This window comes from Mya arenaria, chromosome 4 (genome assembly GCF_026914265.1).
Source record: "Mya arenaria isolate MELC-2E11 chromosome 4, ASM2691426v1".
NCBI lineage: Eukaryota > Metazoa > Mollusca > Bivalvia > Myida > Myidae > Mya > Mya arenaria.
The window spans coordinates 30,044,672-30,062,635 of NC_069125.1; the positions used below are offsets into that span (position 1 = coordinate 30,044,672).

Sequence of the window (17,964 nt, forward strand, 5' to 3'; positions counted from 1 at the left end):
TGAAGCTCAAACATTTACAAGAAAAAATGAAAAAGGATTTTTTATTGTTGACAACATAAAATACTGAAATTTGTTTCGAACCAAACGAGGAGCTAAAATATGTTTTAGTTATAAAATTATTACGATGCATTTAAGACAAGGTTTCATAAAACTTTATACCTGAGTGCTAGAGAATGACACTCATTACGCTTATTTAATTCAAATTATTATTAGAATACGACTTTCACTTTTCATGGAATATATTCTTATAGTTTACCTTATTCTGATTTAAACCAAGGTGTTAAACGTAACACAGTAACAGTTGCATATTAGCCAATTTGCTTGTGAGGACAATGTTTTGAATGTGGTTCAAAGAGGTCAAAGAAAGCGCGCTTTCTATAAATAACTAGTTTAGAGAAAAAATGTATTTGACGCTGAATTGTTTTTAAAACAAAAATGAACCAGACTTATTAGCCCAAAATGGAATTGCTATTTCGTGTCCTATTCCGTAGATTAATCAATTTAAAAGCAAAATATTGAATATAACCTCACATTAACTCCATACAGCGCTCTCGGCTTTAAGATGATATTTGGATTCCTGTAATAAGACACACATAATCATAATCCAGGCAGCGATGGAAGGGTAACCTTTTTTGAAATGATAAATACTAGGCTTGAGAGACGCCATTCAAAAGATAGGGCATGTGGCTTGAGTACTTACGTTAATACCATAACAGTTTTTCATAAAAAGCGTTTAAAAAGTAAACGTTTTGTCTAGCAAGAAAGTATTGCTGACTTTTGCCAACTTCACCACAAAGTTTCTTTGAGCTTATATGCATCAACACAAATATGAGTATGAGAATATGCATGACTTCTAAGTGCGACAAATGCCACAAGGACACTTCCAATATTATAAAGGAGATCCTTCATCACAGTCAAATTTTATATTTATTTTAACTATCAAAACTTTTCAATAGTATTCACTTCAAAAATCATATAGCTGCAGGCAATGATTTAACATTTGACTTTAATACCAACATATCTTACGCGACAATTGCGCGTAAAATAGAAACTAGATTTTTTTCTGAATCATGCGTTTTGCAAGGTCGTCAAAGCGTTTAGATTTAAAAAAAAAAAAAAAACAGAAAAAAAAAACTGGCCTCGTATTTCGGGATTGGATTCAATGAACATTCAAAAATAGTGTTCTTTTCATTATTTGATAATGTTTTTTAAAAAGAACAAAACCTGTTTAATATTAAATTCAGGTAGATCATTTAGTTAATATCAGAAGAAGCTAACTTTTATTGTGTTATATAATAAAAGATAACAGAACTATGTTTCAAAATAGATGGACTGTATATCATGCAATGTTTTTCTTAAAACAAGTAATATAAATGAAAGTTTTGTGTGATCATGCAAAGATTTGTTACATATCTTTCAAATTGCAATAAAATGGATTTCCAAAAACCGTTCTATCAAGTTTTATTTGTCTCATGTCACAGCTGAGGGAGCTTTTTCACGGCGGGTATATGGCTTATACAATTGGCTGACTTAAAGCCTACTTGTTAAGAGAATATATCCCATAATTCGAATAAATGGCTTAACTCAACGAATTAGGTGAAATAAAGGGGAAGTACGTACTATTTTTGCTTTAGTTCTTAATCAAAACGACAAACCAATGGAAATTCGCTCACTAATAAATAATTAATAAAACGTGGTATCTCACAATGAAGGTGTTTGCAAGATCAATATTATGACCAGCAGTTTCAGTTTAGTGCAATACAATTACAAGTTCGAATTTGGACCAATACTAGCAATAAGCTGCAAACTATATTTGTTTCCGTTTCTCCGTTTCGAAAACGTTTTATGTAGCCCATTTGTTGACGGAGAAACTCAGCCCTTGCTTTTTCAATGATATCCTGTTGAAACATACACATTGAATATATAGCATGCCATTTGCTCTCTCAAAGATAAATAGTCATAGCATATAGCACAAACAGTCTAGACAGCAGTTTCATTTTAGTGCTTTTATCAACGTTTTCGGGAAAGTAAATAACGAAACAAAATTAATATAATGCTTTCCTAATAATAAAATATTCCAATTGAAAAATAAAAAAATGTTTTTCGAAAATCTATCAGTTACAGTGGTTATCTGTAAAAACAGCTTATTCTTTTATTAATGCGTCTTTACAGTTACTAATTTTTGTTTAAAGTGACAAGGTTCCATTTTTACAGCTGTAACTTCGCAACAAAGGACACTTGTATCAAATTGCAAAGAGCAGCAACTGCATTCTAAACTCGTAATAGAAAAACCGTCAGACCAACTGATACTTCATAAAACTGTTTCCTATAACAACAATCAATTGGCATATAATAGATTGTGTCTATCGGTGCGTTATATGTTTTGACTTTCGGATATGTTACCAATATCGTGTTGGTTGCAATCGTCAGGAGACAAAGACCACTTTCGATCGGGCTATATTGGATGTCATGAATATCCTATCACGCGATTCTATGGGTTTAAACAAGAAATGTTTTACTGCTCCTTTGCAAATGTATTTTTCCCCATCAATCGCAGTTGCTGATTTACGTCAAGGAATCAAGCCTAAATTTGTCATCTTTTGTCCGAGAAGCTGGGGTCGACTCAAGAAAATCATTTCTCAATCTCAAGCTCAACTGGTGTCGACTCGTTTATTCACGTATATTTATACGAGACGATGACAGGAGCTGATTTTATAATTCTTGCCAAATTTAGATATGAAATGGATAGAAACATTGCTATCATTTTGAAGCTGCTCAAATATTGCCATTGGCAAATGTATGATGCAGAATAATTAATGTATCTGTACTATAAGGGTGATACTCTGAGAATTAATTTCATGTTACCAATAAATATATAATGTTTAATTAATGCGTGAATCATCTGACCTAGCAATGTGTGTATATGCATCTCAATATCAAAGCTTGATTACATATCCTTCTTTTCCAAAATTATCAAAAGCACAAATTTCTCTTTGAACTTAAGTGCTTTTTGATTTCGTTATTCACAAAGGCATATGTTTTGCCTTAGTTTGCTTGTTTTTGCAGCGAATTACAGACATGTTAAAAACATTTGAGAATCGGATATTTTGTGTAAACATTCCTTTGATCGTATTTTACAAGCTTCTGCAACTGATTGAGCAGTTTCTTGATCTTGTTTACTTGTCGATTGAATATAGAAATGTTTAATTTTGTCTCAAATTATGAAAATATCGAATAGTCTTGTTTGTTTTCAAACTCATTTTACCTATGTTAATGCATTTAAAAATAACGCAGATTTAAATGATGATTTGTTCATGGTACAACATAACTGACAGTTGAAGTCTATTAAATCAAAAGGACAACCCTTTAATATATATTTGTGGAAAATCGGAGTTGAATCTAAAACAAACTTGTCATTCTAAGTCAAATGCGATGAATATCTGTCGTGACGCATTGGAAAATTGCTGATGCTGTTGATAGACCAAATGACAAACGATGTAAGTTTTGTTTGTACATTCAAAGTTTAGAGCGAGGCAAAACCCATTTAGATACTATTATTCGAATATTATCACCACATCCGTAGTTGGCCCTTCATGCATGTCTCCACAAACAGATATGACATTCTGTTACTGTTCCTGCTTAGTTATATTTGTTGCATGAGGATTAATTATTAATTCAAAACTGATACTTTGATCAATTATTTCGTCAAATTAGTTTGGATTCAAACGATGCACGCACCGCTTCTTTCACACTTTAAGATGATTCTAAACAATTACATATTAAATATAAAGACTTGTGAAACAAGTAACAGTCTATAAGGAACTAAAATATTACAAATGATACATTCAGTGTTACGAACACGTTTTCAGAAAATTTGAATATTCTTTTGGGAGATTTAAATAGGTGCCCGAAGTGAAAAAAGAAGAGTCGCTTAAAAGTTGATTTTCTTAATAGCTGTTTTGACATATATATCCTTTATTTTTGCATGTTTTGCAAATACTTTTAGTTGAATATTTTATTTCTGGTTTTGATTTACTTATGGCTTAGTTTAAATACTGTTAATGCATTTAAAATCATTGTTTTAACGGCATCTTACCTTATAATCTCCTTTTCATCTACAGGCTTCGACTGTTTCTAGTAATGTATCTTCTTACAATTTACTGCTGTAAAATGTTTTAATAAAATCGACGAATTATTACGAGAAACATAGGTATAACAATAATGTGTTAATTGTTATTACGGACCGGAATTGACATAATATTGCATTTAATTATCGATTCAGCGAGTTTAACGGTAAAAAACAACAATACAACTAATATAATAATGAACAAAATCGTTCCCATGTGGGAATAGCGATGATTCCATCGTTTGATAATGCCCATTTTTCTCGGAATAACTGGATAATATATCGTCATCATCTTATAGGCTTTTAAAACGACCGGATTATGTGCTAATATATTAATTTTATATTTTCATCCACGTTTTGTATAATTGTGCAGAAATACGGTGTTGGTCTTTGCTTCGAGGTTAAATCTCTTAAAGGCCTAAAATGAAGAAATAGTTTCTATATAACAAATGTTAGGCAATGCGTTTATATCAAAACAGTACACAACACTGTAAATTTGCTTTATATCCTAAAATGAATCCAAAAATAGTACATATCATTGATTAAGGTCAACGACAGCGTGCAACTTTTGGCAGAAATAATTCTACAAACAAAATAATCGTTGTAAAAAATCATCCAAATTAATAATTAATCAAATTTTTGTCTTTTGTCTATGATTTTTATGATTTTCTCAAATATTTGTATCAATTGCTAAACCCGTAATTCCATACTAACCAAGCTCTTTGTCACAACATATTCGCATAAAAAATGATATTGTCCTTTTAAACTCCCTGGTAGATTTAAAACTTTTAATTTTGTTATCAAACTTTTCTAGATTTATAGTTTGTGATTATTCCATTTAGAATAACAAAATAAAATAAAAGCCAATTTGAATATTGATACAATTATTACGCGCGCTGCTTCAATAAATATTTTTGTTGTGACGTCATTTGTGTCACTTCAATAGAAAAGTTAACTTTACATTGTATGGTCATAGCTCCAACATCGAATCTTTTTCAATTTAAAAAAAAAACCATCATGACATGTTGAGAACCACTTCCTGAAATGTCACTGAATTGATATTTTACGTAATAATGAATGGTGGATATCTGAAGGCACAACATTAATCGTTTCTGTTGAGCACAAATATGGAAAGTATATGCAGTTAATTGCATTTATATGTAATTTAATGAATGGGGCAAAATAATATGTAACATGTTGAATCCGCAACAGTTTTTGGAACGCACCAATAAATGTGCAAGAAAATGAAAGAGCGCTTAAGGACTTGGTACGCAGTTTTTTTTCCGAAAGAGGCCATGTTAGATATTGCATGTGAAAGGGGTAATCGAGTACCAAACTATTTCTTGGAAAAAAATACGTAGTGTTTACAGCCATGGTATATATAACATTTTTTCAATGCCGGATATATATCAATGTCTTAAAATGGTAAAGGAGATTGCATCATTAGTGAACAATTCCAAAGTGTCACGGTATGCTCCTCATAGCACGAGCCGAGAAAGTCTTTATACTACACTAGTAATTGTCATGTTCATTCGTTTTAAATTGCATTTAAGTAGTCGGACTCGTGATGTTTGGCTGAATTTGTTTCTTCCTCCAAAACGTAAAGTACCTGTCAATTAGGTATTGTAATTGCTTTTAACTCTGTAATTTGAAAACGGTAATGGCACGTCACTATGTTGTTGTTTTTTTTCTGACAGAAAATGTCTGGGTTTTCTGACAATTCAAACTCCACTTTAGTCGGGCAAATTGTGTCTGATTCGTGTAATTTTCTGATTTTCTGCACATTTGGATATGAGGGGAAAATATACTTGAAAATAAGCAAAGCTGTTGTATCAAAATAATCACACGTCAGATAATTAACAGAAATAGTGTACTATTTGTGTGAACGCCTTTTTAGCAATGCAATCGAAAGGGTTCGGTCTTACTTCTAACAGCAGGTAAAATGTCGTTAAGGTATGCAAGAACAGTTGTCGTTAATTTTAAGAAGGTTAAAGTTTAATAGTCATTCGTAAGTGGTGTCCATGAGAGTTGCGACACTTTCTGTGAATACTCATAAAAAACAAATACCGCTGCCAAATATGCCCTTTATGTTCTTAATGTAACCTTTAAATCAAATCATGTTTTCAAGGACAAATAACTGAAACGTTATTTTAATGAAATATTGTCTTATTTTAACCATTGCGTAAAACGTAACATAACTTCAGTTCATCAATTTGGTTACAAGAAAAAATGTTTTGTTAACAAGATGTCAAATTGAACGCACGATATCTCGTTTAAAAGTTTAAAAATTCGTCTGAACTATTCTAGAGAAACAAATCTGCAAAACACTTTGATGTTTTTCGAACTATTGCGCTACACTTACTTGCCGAACATGGAAATTCTATTCCGTATGTAAGCTGTAATTTTTCCATTTGTAAGCCCGAAGCTGAAATGGTTATACATATAAAATCTGCCAATTAACGCCAGGCGACGACAAATAGTTCCAAAAACAAAAGCTAACTCTCTGAGTGTTCAGATCGACATGCCGCGAGGTTGTCTTTATATGAGCCAGATGGAATGCATTAGCTTCTAAATGACTCGCGTAAAAGTAAATTATAACTTATAATAGGAACTAGGCGGCTGTTTTCGTAAGTTGATTGAATTTAGGCGGTTTTGTAATGTACTTATTTTGTTTTTTGTTTTTTTTATAGCATTTTTTTATAATTAATTGCGTATGGATCCCATGAGTAGAGGGTTGAGCCTGAACACTAAATGAGATTAAAAGAAAGCTCTACATTTCTTGAGACATAACTAAGTTAACAGTAAACGGTTTGATATTATCTGTTTTGCCGAAGAAATGAATTTCAATTTTTCCACTACGAAGATTTCTTAGCTCAACTCAATAAATATCTTTCGTCCATGTGTCGATGAAAAAAGATACAGTAATGTTATTTGTAACTTTTTATATAAATGTGATTTTATTGACGTTCTGTTTTAACAATTCAATCAGCCCAGGTCATGCATTTACCTGCGTGTAAATACGGAACACGAGTTTTGATAAACATACCTATTTAGTATATGCAATGTGCTGTTTGTGGAGTTTTGTGCTGTTCTTCCATGTTTATTGTTTGTGATTTTTTGTTTTTGTGTTCTATGTCTTTAGCGTTAACCAAGTGCCATTAAACCGGGTTAATGTTTAAACTTTTGGCTACTGATCTTGTTTCTGTAGTTTTTCACATAAGTATTTTTAATCATTCAAAATTTAGAAATATTTCTTGATACAGATTAATATATTCCAGAATCGACACCAAAGCTTAATATACGTTTTGAAATTCATGACTTTTTGACACCTCAAGCGTTTTCTAATCAGAAATTGAGATCATTCTATTTAAGACGTTATAAAAATAAAGATAATCAAAATGTGTTACTATTCTGTTGGAACAGCGGTATTTCATACGGATTGTAACGTATAACGTGTCGATAAAAATCATATATTTTTTTTAAAATGTATTGCGTATATTTCAGGGTGTTATAAAAACATTTCTCCCACCTCATATAAGTAGATCCAATGATTTAAACATGCTAGAAATTCTTATCTTGCCCACGGGCGAAGATAAAATGCCCGTATGGAACTCCTTTTTAATGGTCACCATATTGTAATTACCTCCCTTGTTGAAGATTGTCGTCTGTAGCATCATGCAAACCTTGTCCTGTGGCAATATTTAGAACGATGATTAATTATTTCTCGCTTCAAATGTCACTATAATACAGTTTTCAAGCACCTTTCAAGAAATAATGCTTCACTCTCCATAGAACTATTTAAAGACCGATTTGACTATAAACAATCTGAATCACTGCGCGCATATCCATGACAACCACGAATTATCACATATCCATACGCAATTATGTTCACTAAGCACAAAAGAGATGCAGCAACAAATACATTTTTACTTAATTTTGTATAACTGAGGTGGGAGAAAAAGCATCTACCCTAGCCGCTCGGTAAACTTCGTTTCCGCAAAACACCCTACCTCGGGTCGGAATGAACGTATCTTACACTCTCGGCCATGGAAGATACTTATAGTCTTTCCATAAACCATTCTGTCAAGTATGTCGTGTTATCGATGGCACGAGCTAAATCACGACCGGTTTATGGAGCTTGAAACATTTCGTCTGAGAGACGGTCCTATAGCATACATTATTAAAGGTCCAATAAATCAAATAACTGGTATTATTAAGCGAATAAAAACAAACGTGATAAAAGGCAAACACTTTGTCGACCGTTGTTTTTCTTATTTAACACACACGTTTCGTAGATGACAAGTTGCTTTACTGAATTGCGCAGGGAACATAGTGAATAGGTGTTATAGTATTACATTATTGGACCTGAGACTCAAGAAATGATCTCCCTACCGCCAATTTAGTGCATTATGAAAACGAATGCCAAGCCTGACCAAAAAATTGGAAATAAATCACAAAGCTATAAAGACCACCTTTCAATAAATCTATTCAAGATTTTCATCATTTGAGCAAACATTTTCGAAAATGTTATGAAGCAAGTAGGGAACTTTGTTATTATAGGCAATTCAGTTTTTGGTCAAGTTCTGCCTCTACTTTAAAAGGTGAAGACACCCTCAACGTTGTTTTTCATGCCGAATCGGAATTGTTCTGATAAATTTTCATAATCCTTGGATGGCAACCGTTGCAAGTCTTGATTGTACAATCAAAGTACAAAGCAAAGCAAAATCAATTCAATTACTTCATAGAACGACCTCATACTGGGAAACATACAATTTTGCATTTTCTGCTTCCCTAACTATGGTTACTGCGCTTTGTCTTGGTTCAGTGTGATATGACATGGCGATCTACAATCGATAAACAACACCACTCCACTTGTCGGTCTTCAAGTCCGTTGACACTTTTAGAGTGTCTCAAAAGACAATTGTTTTCCTTTTGTTCCTTTTTGTTACTGTTTCTTATTTTCAGAATGGTTAATTCGTATGCAACAAAAATGAGTATTGATTAAGAATGCGTACATGCAGCTTCTAGTATGCATCTTTAACAACGCAACGATTGGCTTATAGAGCATTTTTATCCGCTACGTCACTGTATGGCCATTATCGGTAGGGAAGGCAAATCATATTAACTGACTTAGAGCATAGTTCAGCATTTTATTAAAAAGAATATACATAGTCTGAATAATTATTATTATTAATTGACGGATATATTAAAAGAAAATATAACACATTTGACAAATGTAAACAATTCAAATAATGCTAAAAAACATACTAAGCATAGTCGATGTACCCATGATTAATTACGTTTATTTCTATGGATGAAGAGAAAGAAAACAATGTTATAATAATCACCATGTCGTGTGATATTAATAGATTTACTGACAAATAAGTCCAATTTGGTCTCATATTTTATTTTATTCCCAATTTTGCAGATTCTCATTTGACATTCTATATAATATGTGTTGTGATGTTTTAAAAATATCTACACAACAGTTTTTTTTCTTTTCTGTAAATAATAAAAGTGTAAAGAGCCGAACAATTACTTGACAGCTGAGTGAATAATAAAGACAAATTCACGAATAACGAATTATTTAATGTAGCTACAAAAAGGTCTTGTACTTTTGTGCAAAGTTAAAATGACAACACTTCACTACTAATGATTTGGGTTTATTCAATGCTCAAATAGATAATCAAAACAAAAATCGCAAACTGTTGTACATGTTCTTATATATCTCTTAAATTGGAAGTAAATCCAACACAAAGAAAGCAGTTCCACTATTGAATTACTAATACTTAGAGTAAAATATATTGCAGGAATAAGTATAGTAAACGTATTTGAAAAATTAGTACATTATGGGTTATACACTGATGCACATGAGTCAACAAAAAAATAAGCCTTCAATGTGTTTAAAATGCCATATATATCAAGAGAAACATATTCAAGCGTTTGAAATGACATGTAAAGCATATGATAAATGTTGCTCTTCATTTGTGGGACCTTAACAGAGTTCCACCATTCAAACATTTGCTCAGATACAGCGTTCATTCAAACGCCATTTTAACCCCAATGTGTCAAGGCTGTTCCTATAATTCCACTAGTTATATACATTTTAAAACAATTCAGTCGTGCATCATGCGCAGGATTTTCTTACGTTAGAAGACGAGGTGACTATGCTCACTTATCTTTTCACCAGTTCCTACACAGCCCAATTAAACTCTTACCAGCCACTAACCCTGTCCCCTTTCCCATCCCATTCCTCCCCAACCCCACAATCAGGTTTTTCCGATGCAACACATGAAGAGGCGACGGAGAGGGGCAGCAAGGCGGTTGTAGGCATTCTCCTGTCGGCGCTCTTCTTTTCGTTTATCTTCAAAATTTGGGCTCCATTGCAATTGCGTCTCCTCCTCCTTCTCCACATACCCTGTGTGTGTGAGAAAGAAAACAAAGTGTTTGTTAATTTTCATCACAGTACAATACGCAGAAGGAATATATTTGTTCCATCAATTTCTTTGTCCGCAACCTAAGGTTGGAATAAAAAGCATCCGCACTAAACGAAAATCTGTATTATACATATCGACGAACAAACATTATATTTGTAGGATTTACCAATAATTTAAGTCAAATAAGAATTATTCAGGTGGTTATCGGCTAAAACTAATATGAAGTAGAATATTGAAATTGTTTTTTGTTTTTATCTTTTTATTTAGTGTACTCTTACCTAAAATCTCATTTTCATCTACAGGGTCCGAATATTTGTAGTGGTGTTTCTTCTTGGTACCCTTACTGATGGCAGATTTTTTCTTCGACGATTTATTCTGAAAATCATAAATATAACACGACTGTGTTAGGTGCTATTACGGACGGATCAGGAAATGACAAATTATTGGATTGCAGTACTCGATCCATCAAGTATCCAGAAAAAGCGACAATGAAACTAAAAAAAAACAATGAACATGCTTGTTCCCATGAGGAGATAGCGATGATTACATCCTTTAATGCTTTAAACCAATGTTAAATGTACGCAGTAGGGTATGCATTGGTATCATACTGACGCCTGACCGAGCGAAGACGAGGTATACTGGTTATATCCTAATTTTTTGAAACTACAGGATAATATGTTGTCATCACCTAATTGCTTTTGAATAAAAACGGTTTAATCTGCTAACCTTTAATTATACTCTCAGGGTATTTTCAGCTTCGTTATATTGCTTGTATGGGTTGGGAGAAATACAAAATAAATCTTACCTTCGTGGGTTGGTCCCTACTTTTTTCTGAAAAAATGACATGTGCTTATTTTATTTGATTTTTCCATTAGTGATAGATGATATAGTAATTACGACAGAGGTTTGCTATATATCCAAAAAAGACACTTTTTCGAAAAAGATACATAATTACAATGATAAAATATCATTTTTGGAAACTGAAAATGTTTCTATAAATCACAAAGGACAAAATGTATGGTACATTTCATGAATAGGACCAATTAATTATTCACAAAAGTTTTTTCTATGTGTCAATAAAGTGAGTAAAATTTTCAAAAGCAAAAGCAAGTTTGTACTCTTTTTCAAATGGCCGAAGAGTCTAATCGTTTGGGCAAATATAATACATAGTGTTAAAAACAATGGCATAATTTATATAACATTTGCCTTAAATACCGGATAACATCAATGTCTTAAAATGGTGAAAGAGTTTGTTTGCATCATGAGAGAAAAATTTCAAAATGGTACGGTATGCATCACATAGCAAGAACTGTGAAAAAAATAATTCTACACTATTAATGACCATCTTCAGAAAATCAAATTGTATAAATTGACCATGTACTTGCATATTGAGTTCCGAAATTATATGTGGCAAAACCGTAGGGACAGTCAGAAACAAGAATGCCTCTCTCATTACAATCAATATTCCGGCCTCTCTCCCTGTTGTTCAAATTGTTAATTCGTTTTAGATTGCGCTTCTAGTAGCTAGGACTTCTAATTAAACATCTTAATAACAATTTTCCCAAAGCGTTACGCAGCGGTCAATCAGACATTGAAATTGCTTTTAACTCTTTAATTGCAATTAATTTTGAGGCGGTAATGGCACGTCATTATGTTTATTTCTGACAAATAGCTTCCGTTTTTGTCGATTTATGAATAGAATATCACTTTCGTATAGAAAATTATGACTAAATCATGTTTTAATGGTATTGGGCCTTTGGATAAGGGCTTCGAGTAGCTAGGACTAGTAATACTCTACATGAATTTACTTTTCCTCTAAGTAAAATGTTAGAATTCCATTTTGACAATCTATAGAAAGTAGAGCGGGCTTACCACAGCCAATGAATCGATCTGCGTAAAATTAATGAATTGAAAAATTGAAAAATCCTCGATAGTCTTCACATTAATTAAAACACCAACTATATGCTTCCGCTAACTTCTGACCCTAGTATTACAAGTTGAAAAAGTCTTGGTTGAAAATCAAACTGACTGAAATATTCTATATAAACTAGTTGTTGGTGCATTCGTCAGAATATATCTACAATTGAACACCGTAAATCCCAAATCGTAGGGACCCAAAAAATTATTTCGGAATAGCGTTCGCGAATTATAGATGACGTGAAATACTTAGTCGTGAAGATTGCAATTTCGGTTACACGTTACCAATACGAAACATTCGCTTTGAGTGATCATTCGTATACACAAATATTTGTTGATTTTTTGTTTAATAAATTACAAATAATTCATTATTATACTTCTTTATTTAAACAACATCAAATATTTAAAACATAATGACAGCACATGTATTCATTCGGAACATAGCACGGATTGTTCGGTAGTGTATGTTAAACTTATGAATAGAAATTTTGAAAAAAATCCTCGATTGTCACTGGCCCAAACACTAAATCATAATGGAGCTTTCAATCAGGCATCGCATTGCTATTTAAACCGTAATTGTAATTAATTTAATGGTGTTGATGGTACGCCCTAATATAAATTTCTGATAGATAGCATCCGAGTTTTATACAAAAGCCTGAAGAGAACATTCACTTTTTTAAAGCCAAAAGAATTATGCCTTAGTGGTATATTTCTAACTTTCTGGTCATGGGGTAAGAGAAACAATTTTTTTGTAAAGCAAGCAAATGCAGTTTTATATAAAATATTTTACGTTGGCTAGTTAGCAGAAGCATATTTAAATATAATTTTATAGACCATGATGAGAGCATGCTCAGCAAGGGAAAGCATGTATTGCTCACGCCTTTTTTACAATATTATATGTGTCTAAATACTCCATGTCAGGTTCTAAGCGCAGCTAATTTATCACAGTTTTGATTTAATCGGTTAAAGGATTATAAATAAAACTTGTTGATGGAATATGGCTTCACAAATTCACATCGTCTTTTCTTTTAACAAATGTTTGGAAACGTTACGCAGATGAGCTCTAGTGTGCTTGTGAGAACATTTGCATTAAATTTTGTTAAGAAGAGGTCGAAGAAAGTGTGTGTTTGGCAATATAATTACCTGAAAGCCAATACATTTGTGTCTCTGATGTATTCGTGAGGAAAAGGCTAGACTTAAACCATTTGATGGTGTCAGCAATGAGCTTGGACTAGAATAATGTGCCGGAAATGGAAAACGCTATTTCGTTTCTCCTGCTGTAATTTGATCAATTGTTAGCCATCAAAATGAAGGTACATAGATATAGGATCTGCAAATTCAATTTAAAAGAAACGTAGGCTTTAAAGTGCGATTAAACTTTGCGTAATAAGTCATGATTTTTCCCCGATAGAGATGGAATCGTGACTATTTTTGTACCTATATTAACTAGCATGGAAACAGAAACTCAAATTCAAAAAAATAAACTTACATTCACTTTAAGAAGATAATGGCATGTGATATTAGCTGCTTAACAATGTTTTCACCAAATACATAACTATTTTTTCACCTGGAAGTTTTAATGTATGGATGACCTAGCCTCTGTGGTTGGATGAAAATATAGCTTTGGTAGACCAGACATGTGATACGCAAAGGTTTAGTGAATATTCTCTTAAAATAACAGGTCAAATGCTGCGGCATTTCAATAACATCAGTTAAATCTTATAAAAAAAAATAAGTGTTAGAAATTTGATATTTCCTTGATTGACATGACCAACACAAGAACAGTTTATGTATCATGACATATCTTGATATATAAACTGTTAAAATAATTTGTGCACAGTAGGTTTTGTTAATGCTGTAACTTTCAAGATTTTCACATTCCTGATGCGTTATGTTAAAGATTCCAAATTGCATATGCAAATTGCAACGTACCTGTTTGTAACATAATGCACACATGGCCACAAAGTGTCTATATACAGTCCTTTGAAGAATATTACTGTACCATGAGCGAGCTTTGTCAGTATGGCTTTTGTGACGATTTTGACCTGGCATCTGAGAGACACACACTCAAGTAATAACTTTATTAACACCAGTAGCTCATAAAAGTACCCATTCCGAGTTTGTCCAACAATTGAAAATATAATGCGAAATCTAATCGTTACCTTTTCTCCGCTTTGAACCTTTTTTTGATTCGGCCTTCTGTTGACGTTTATATTCGGCCCTCGCCTTTTCGATCACATCCTGATGATACGTGCACATAACAAAAGACGTCATGAATTATATCTACATTTACTATTATACTTCTTCAAAGTATATATCATACTTGTATAATTGTTGGTTCATCAGACAATAGTAAAGTGTTTACAGAAGATTCTTAATATGATAATTGGATTTCTCACGAGATATTGGTGTAGTTTAGTTTAAATTTGTTATGTAATTGTTGTTCTTGTTCATGCTATCCAACCCTGCAATGATAGGACTTTCACTTGCTTCGTATTGGCCTTTTTTTAAAAGATAGAATATAAGAACAAAAAAACCCAACTAGCTTAAAACAAAAGACCCATCATACGACACACTAACATTTTACTTGCTTTACCATTAAAAGTTGCCTAATGAAACACTCGCTGTACCTGAATAAACTTGTCCACCATTTCTTGCTGCTCAAACTGTTCCCCATTCTCCTGGACCACATCCTTTCCGTCCTGAACCGTGGCCTTCTTATCCGTCTGACGTCGAGAATACGTGCACTGGACGTTATCTGCGATACTGACGCCAGTCTTCGGACCGCTTAGCGCTTTCTCTGTCTCCACTACCATCTGCAAAGGTACTAGTTGGGTTAAGGTTTGGGTTAGTTAGTTCATCTAATTATACTGAAGCGAAAATGAGAGATAACGTTTCTTTGAAATATCTTTCAGAATGTGTTTTAGCGACTTATGGTATATTTATGCTTTATATTATATATAAACCTGCAACAGTTATCTTAGATTTAGTCTACATTGTTTGAGATTCACATAATTTAACGCTTCATTGTTATCGCAGGTTAAGACATAATATAATATGTTCTGTAACTTGAACACTTATTTCCAATATATGTACTTACAATTTTCATTTATATCGGTGTGTCTTTAACTAAAATGCAATGTGTTAATAATAAAATTATGTGGGCTTTATCGTTTTTTTATCATTTGAAATAATAAACAATGGAAAATACAGGGACGAGCACACAGTCCTTAAAACCCACTAGCCTCAAATTCAACCAATATCTTGGTACAAGAATAAAGTCCAAACAAGCACCGAAACAAAAGACACAACTCTATAGTACAACATAAACTCAAAAGTTCCAAGACAAGTAGTTTTTATGAACTATAAATTAAAAAAAAAAACTTAAAAAATGAATTGAAAGTTAAATTTGCGACCTGCAAATACTGATTTTTGTAAAAATATGACTATTACTGGATGAAAGCCAGTGTAAACGTATTAAAAATCAATAAGGGTATACTGCTAATACATCAGTGTAGTATACTTCACAGTTATCAACGTTCTTCTTCTTTCTTTAAAAGACACTGCCTGGAAATATGTGACATTTTATGTCTATAGAATTTAATTACTAATACGAAAATAAAAAAAAGTGAGAATCGGATAATCGAAACTGTCCATAGCACCATGTAGTTAACAAGCATATCGGTCTCTATTGGGTCACTGGTCTTTATTGGGTGTCATGGAAATCGCATTACACTATTCCATGGGATTTAACGAGGAATAATTTACAGTTATCTTGCAAATGACATTTTCCATCAGTCATAAATGCAGATTTACATTAAGGAATAATACTCTGTATCCGAGAAGACGGGGTCGGATCGTTGACCAACGTACGTGATTTGTATTCATTGTCAATTACATGGCAGGCACTTTGTCTAAATTAATGTCAATCAAAATCATGGACATTAAGAGTCCTTTCGAATGCAACTCCGGAATTAAAGCAACGGAGGGTTTGAGTTCTCAAACCTGTATTAATCACTGTTACACTGTTGACAATATTCTTTGATAGCACAGTGGTTAAATACCTCGCTTCTCTCCAAAGCGAACTCCCGGATTAGGGGCCTGAACGTTTGTTGGTTTGTTTGGATCGAGCGGGACAAGTGGGTTTTCTCCGGGTTCTGTGTTTTACCGCCAAATAATCTCGCGCACAAAATCGTTTAAACGTGAGAGACTTAGAATTAGCTTTAATTACTTTTTTCACAATTGTTATAAAATGAGCCAATCTTTCTTTACGTTATTTTTTATCATTATGGGTAGTTGGTCATCTAAATTTATTCTTTTATTTTCGGAGCTTTCAAGTTTACATAGATTCAGGCTAATTGGTGGTGTTCTGAAGAGTGAAATTAAAATTCAGACACAAAACTACTTTCAAAAAGAATAACAAAAAAACAACAACGACGTATCTTAGAAAACGGTTGAAATGATGGTGATCTTTTGCATATAGTTCTGATATTCATTTTCTGTTTGAAAATACAAATGCAGACTGATTTACATCCAATTAGCAATATATTAATAAAATAACACAACTATGAGCGAACTCATAACAGTTGGTGCGAACCATACATAATTGATGTTCAACTAGTACGTGGACCAGTTAAATCTTAGTATTAATAGTCTTAGTAGCAATAAAATGTATGCATGCATTCCTATCAACAATATATAGAAATTCAAACCTCACGATCCCGAAATTAACACACACAACCTCCTATTAACAATAAGGTGCTTTTCTTTCGATTCCTGAATTAACAAAGACGTATGTTCCTTCACATTTGTATTAGCACTGAAAGGCGGAATGATTTATAGATTCAGAAATCTTATAACCAGGGAGGTTTTTATGTAAACATTTCTTATCTGTTATTATTTCGAATTCCCTGCATCTGATAGAGACGTTTCTTGATCTTGTTTACTTTTGCCATTTCAAATGTAAATGCTGCTGAGAAAACATACTGTATTCTCTCTCCTGTCGATCTGGCCTTTGTAAATGCAATTTAGCATAAATATCATTATTTTTTTCGGTTAATATTGTTTTATCCTAACTTTATTCCTGATTAATTTATTAATTATTTAATTTATCATTTTCATTAAGAAGATAATTAGACGGCTTAAGGCTAAATAGAAAAAATTGATTTAAACACATTTGCAAATGAACACATTTGTAGTTACTGTGTTTAAGGACGATGCAAAAGTTTATAAAATATTGTCTTTGATATAACACTTTTTTTAATACGTTTAAGTCCAATAGATAAGAAAAACAAACCTTTTAAATAATCTTTTTATAATCAAAGCTTATTCCAAAACTTATCGTTTTAGTCCAAATTAATCTCATAAAATATCGGAATATTGTTTATGCTGTATACAGTCCAAAAGGCAAACGATAAAAGTCCAGAGTGCAATATCAAAGTATACAGCGAGACGAAATCAATTCAATTATTCCATAGAACGGCC

The 17,964-nt window shown here is 32.6% G+C and overlaps 1 protein-coding gene across 1 annotated transcript; it reads right to left on the reverse strand.

Moving 5' to 3' along the window:
• Nucleotides 1-9,330: 9,330 nt before the first annotated feature.
• On the reverse strand, nt 9,331-17,281 carry LOC128232914 (uncharacterized). Its single transcript, XM_052946716.1, has 6 exons — nt 17,193-17,281; nt 15,111-15,296; nt 14,643-14,721; nt 11,369-11,394; nt 10,842-10,938; nt 9,331-10,544 (listed from the first exon to the last, which is right to left on the reverse strand). Exons 2-6 carry the CDS (start codon nt 15,294-15,296, stop codon nt 10,396-10,398), a joined length of 537 nt encoding a protein of 178 aa, XP_052802676.1. The 5' UTR covers nt 17,193-17,281; the 3' UTR covers nt 9,331-10,395.
• Between the last annotated feature and the right edge of the window lie 683 nt (nt 17,282-17,964).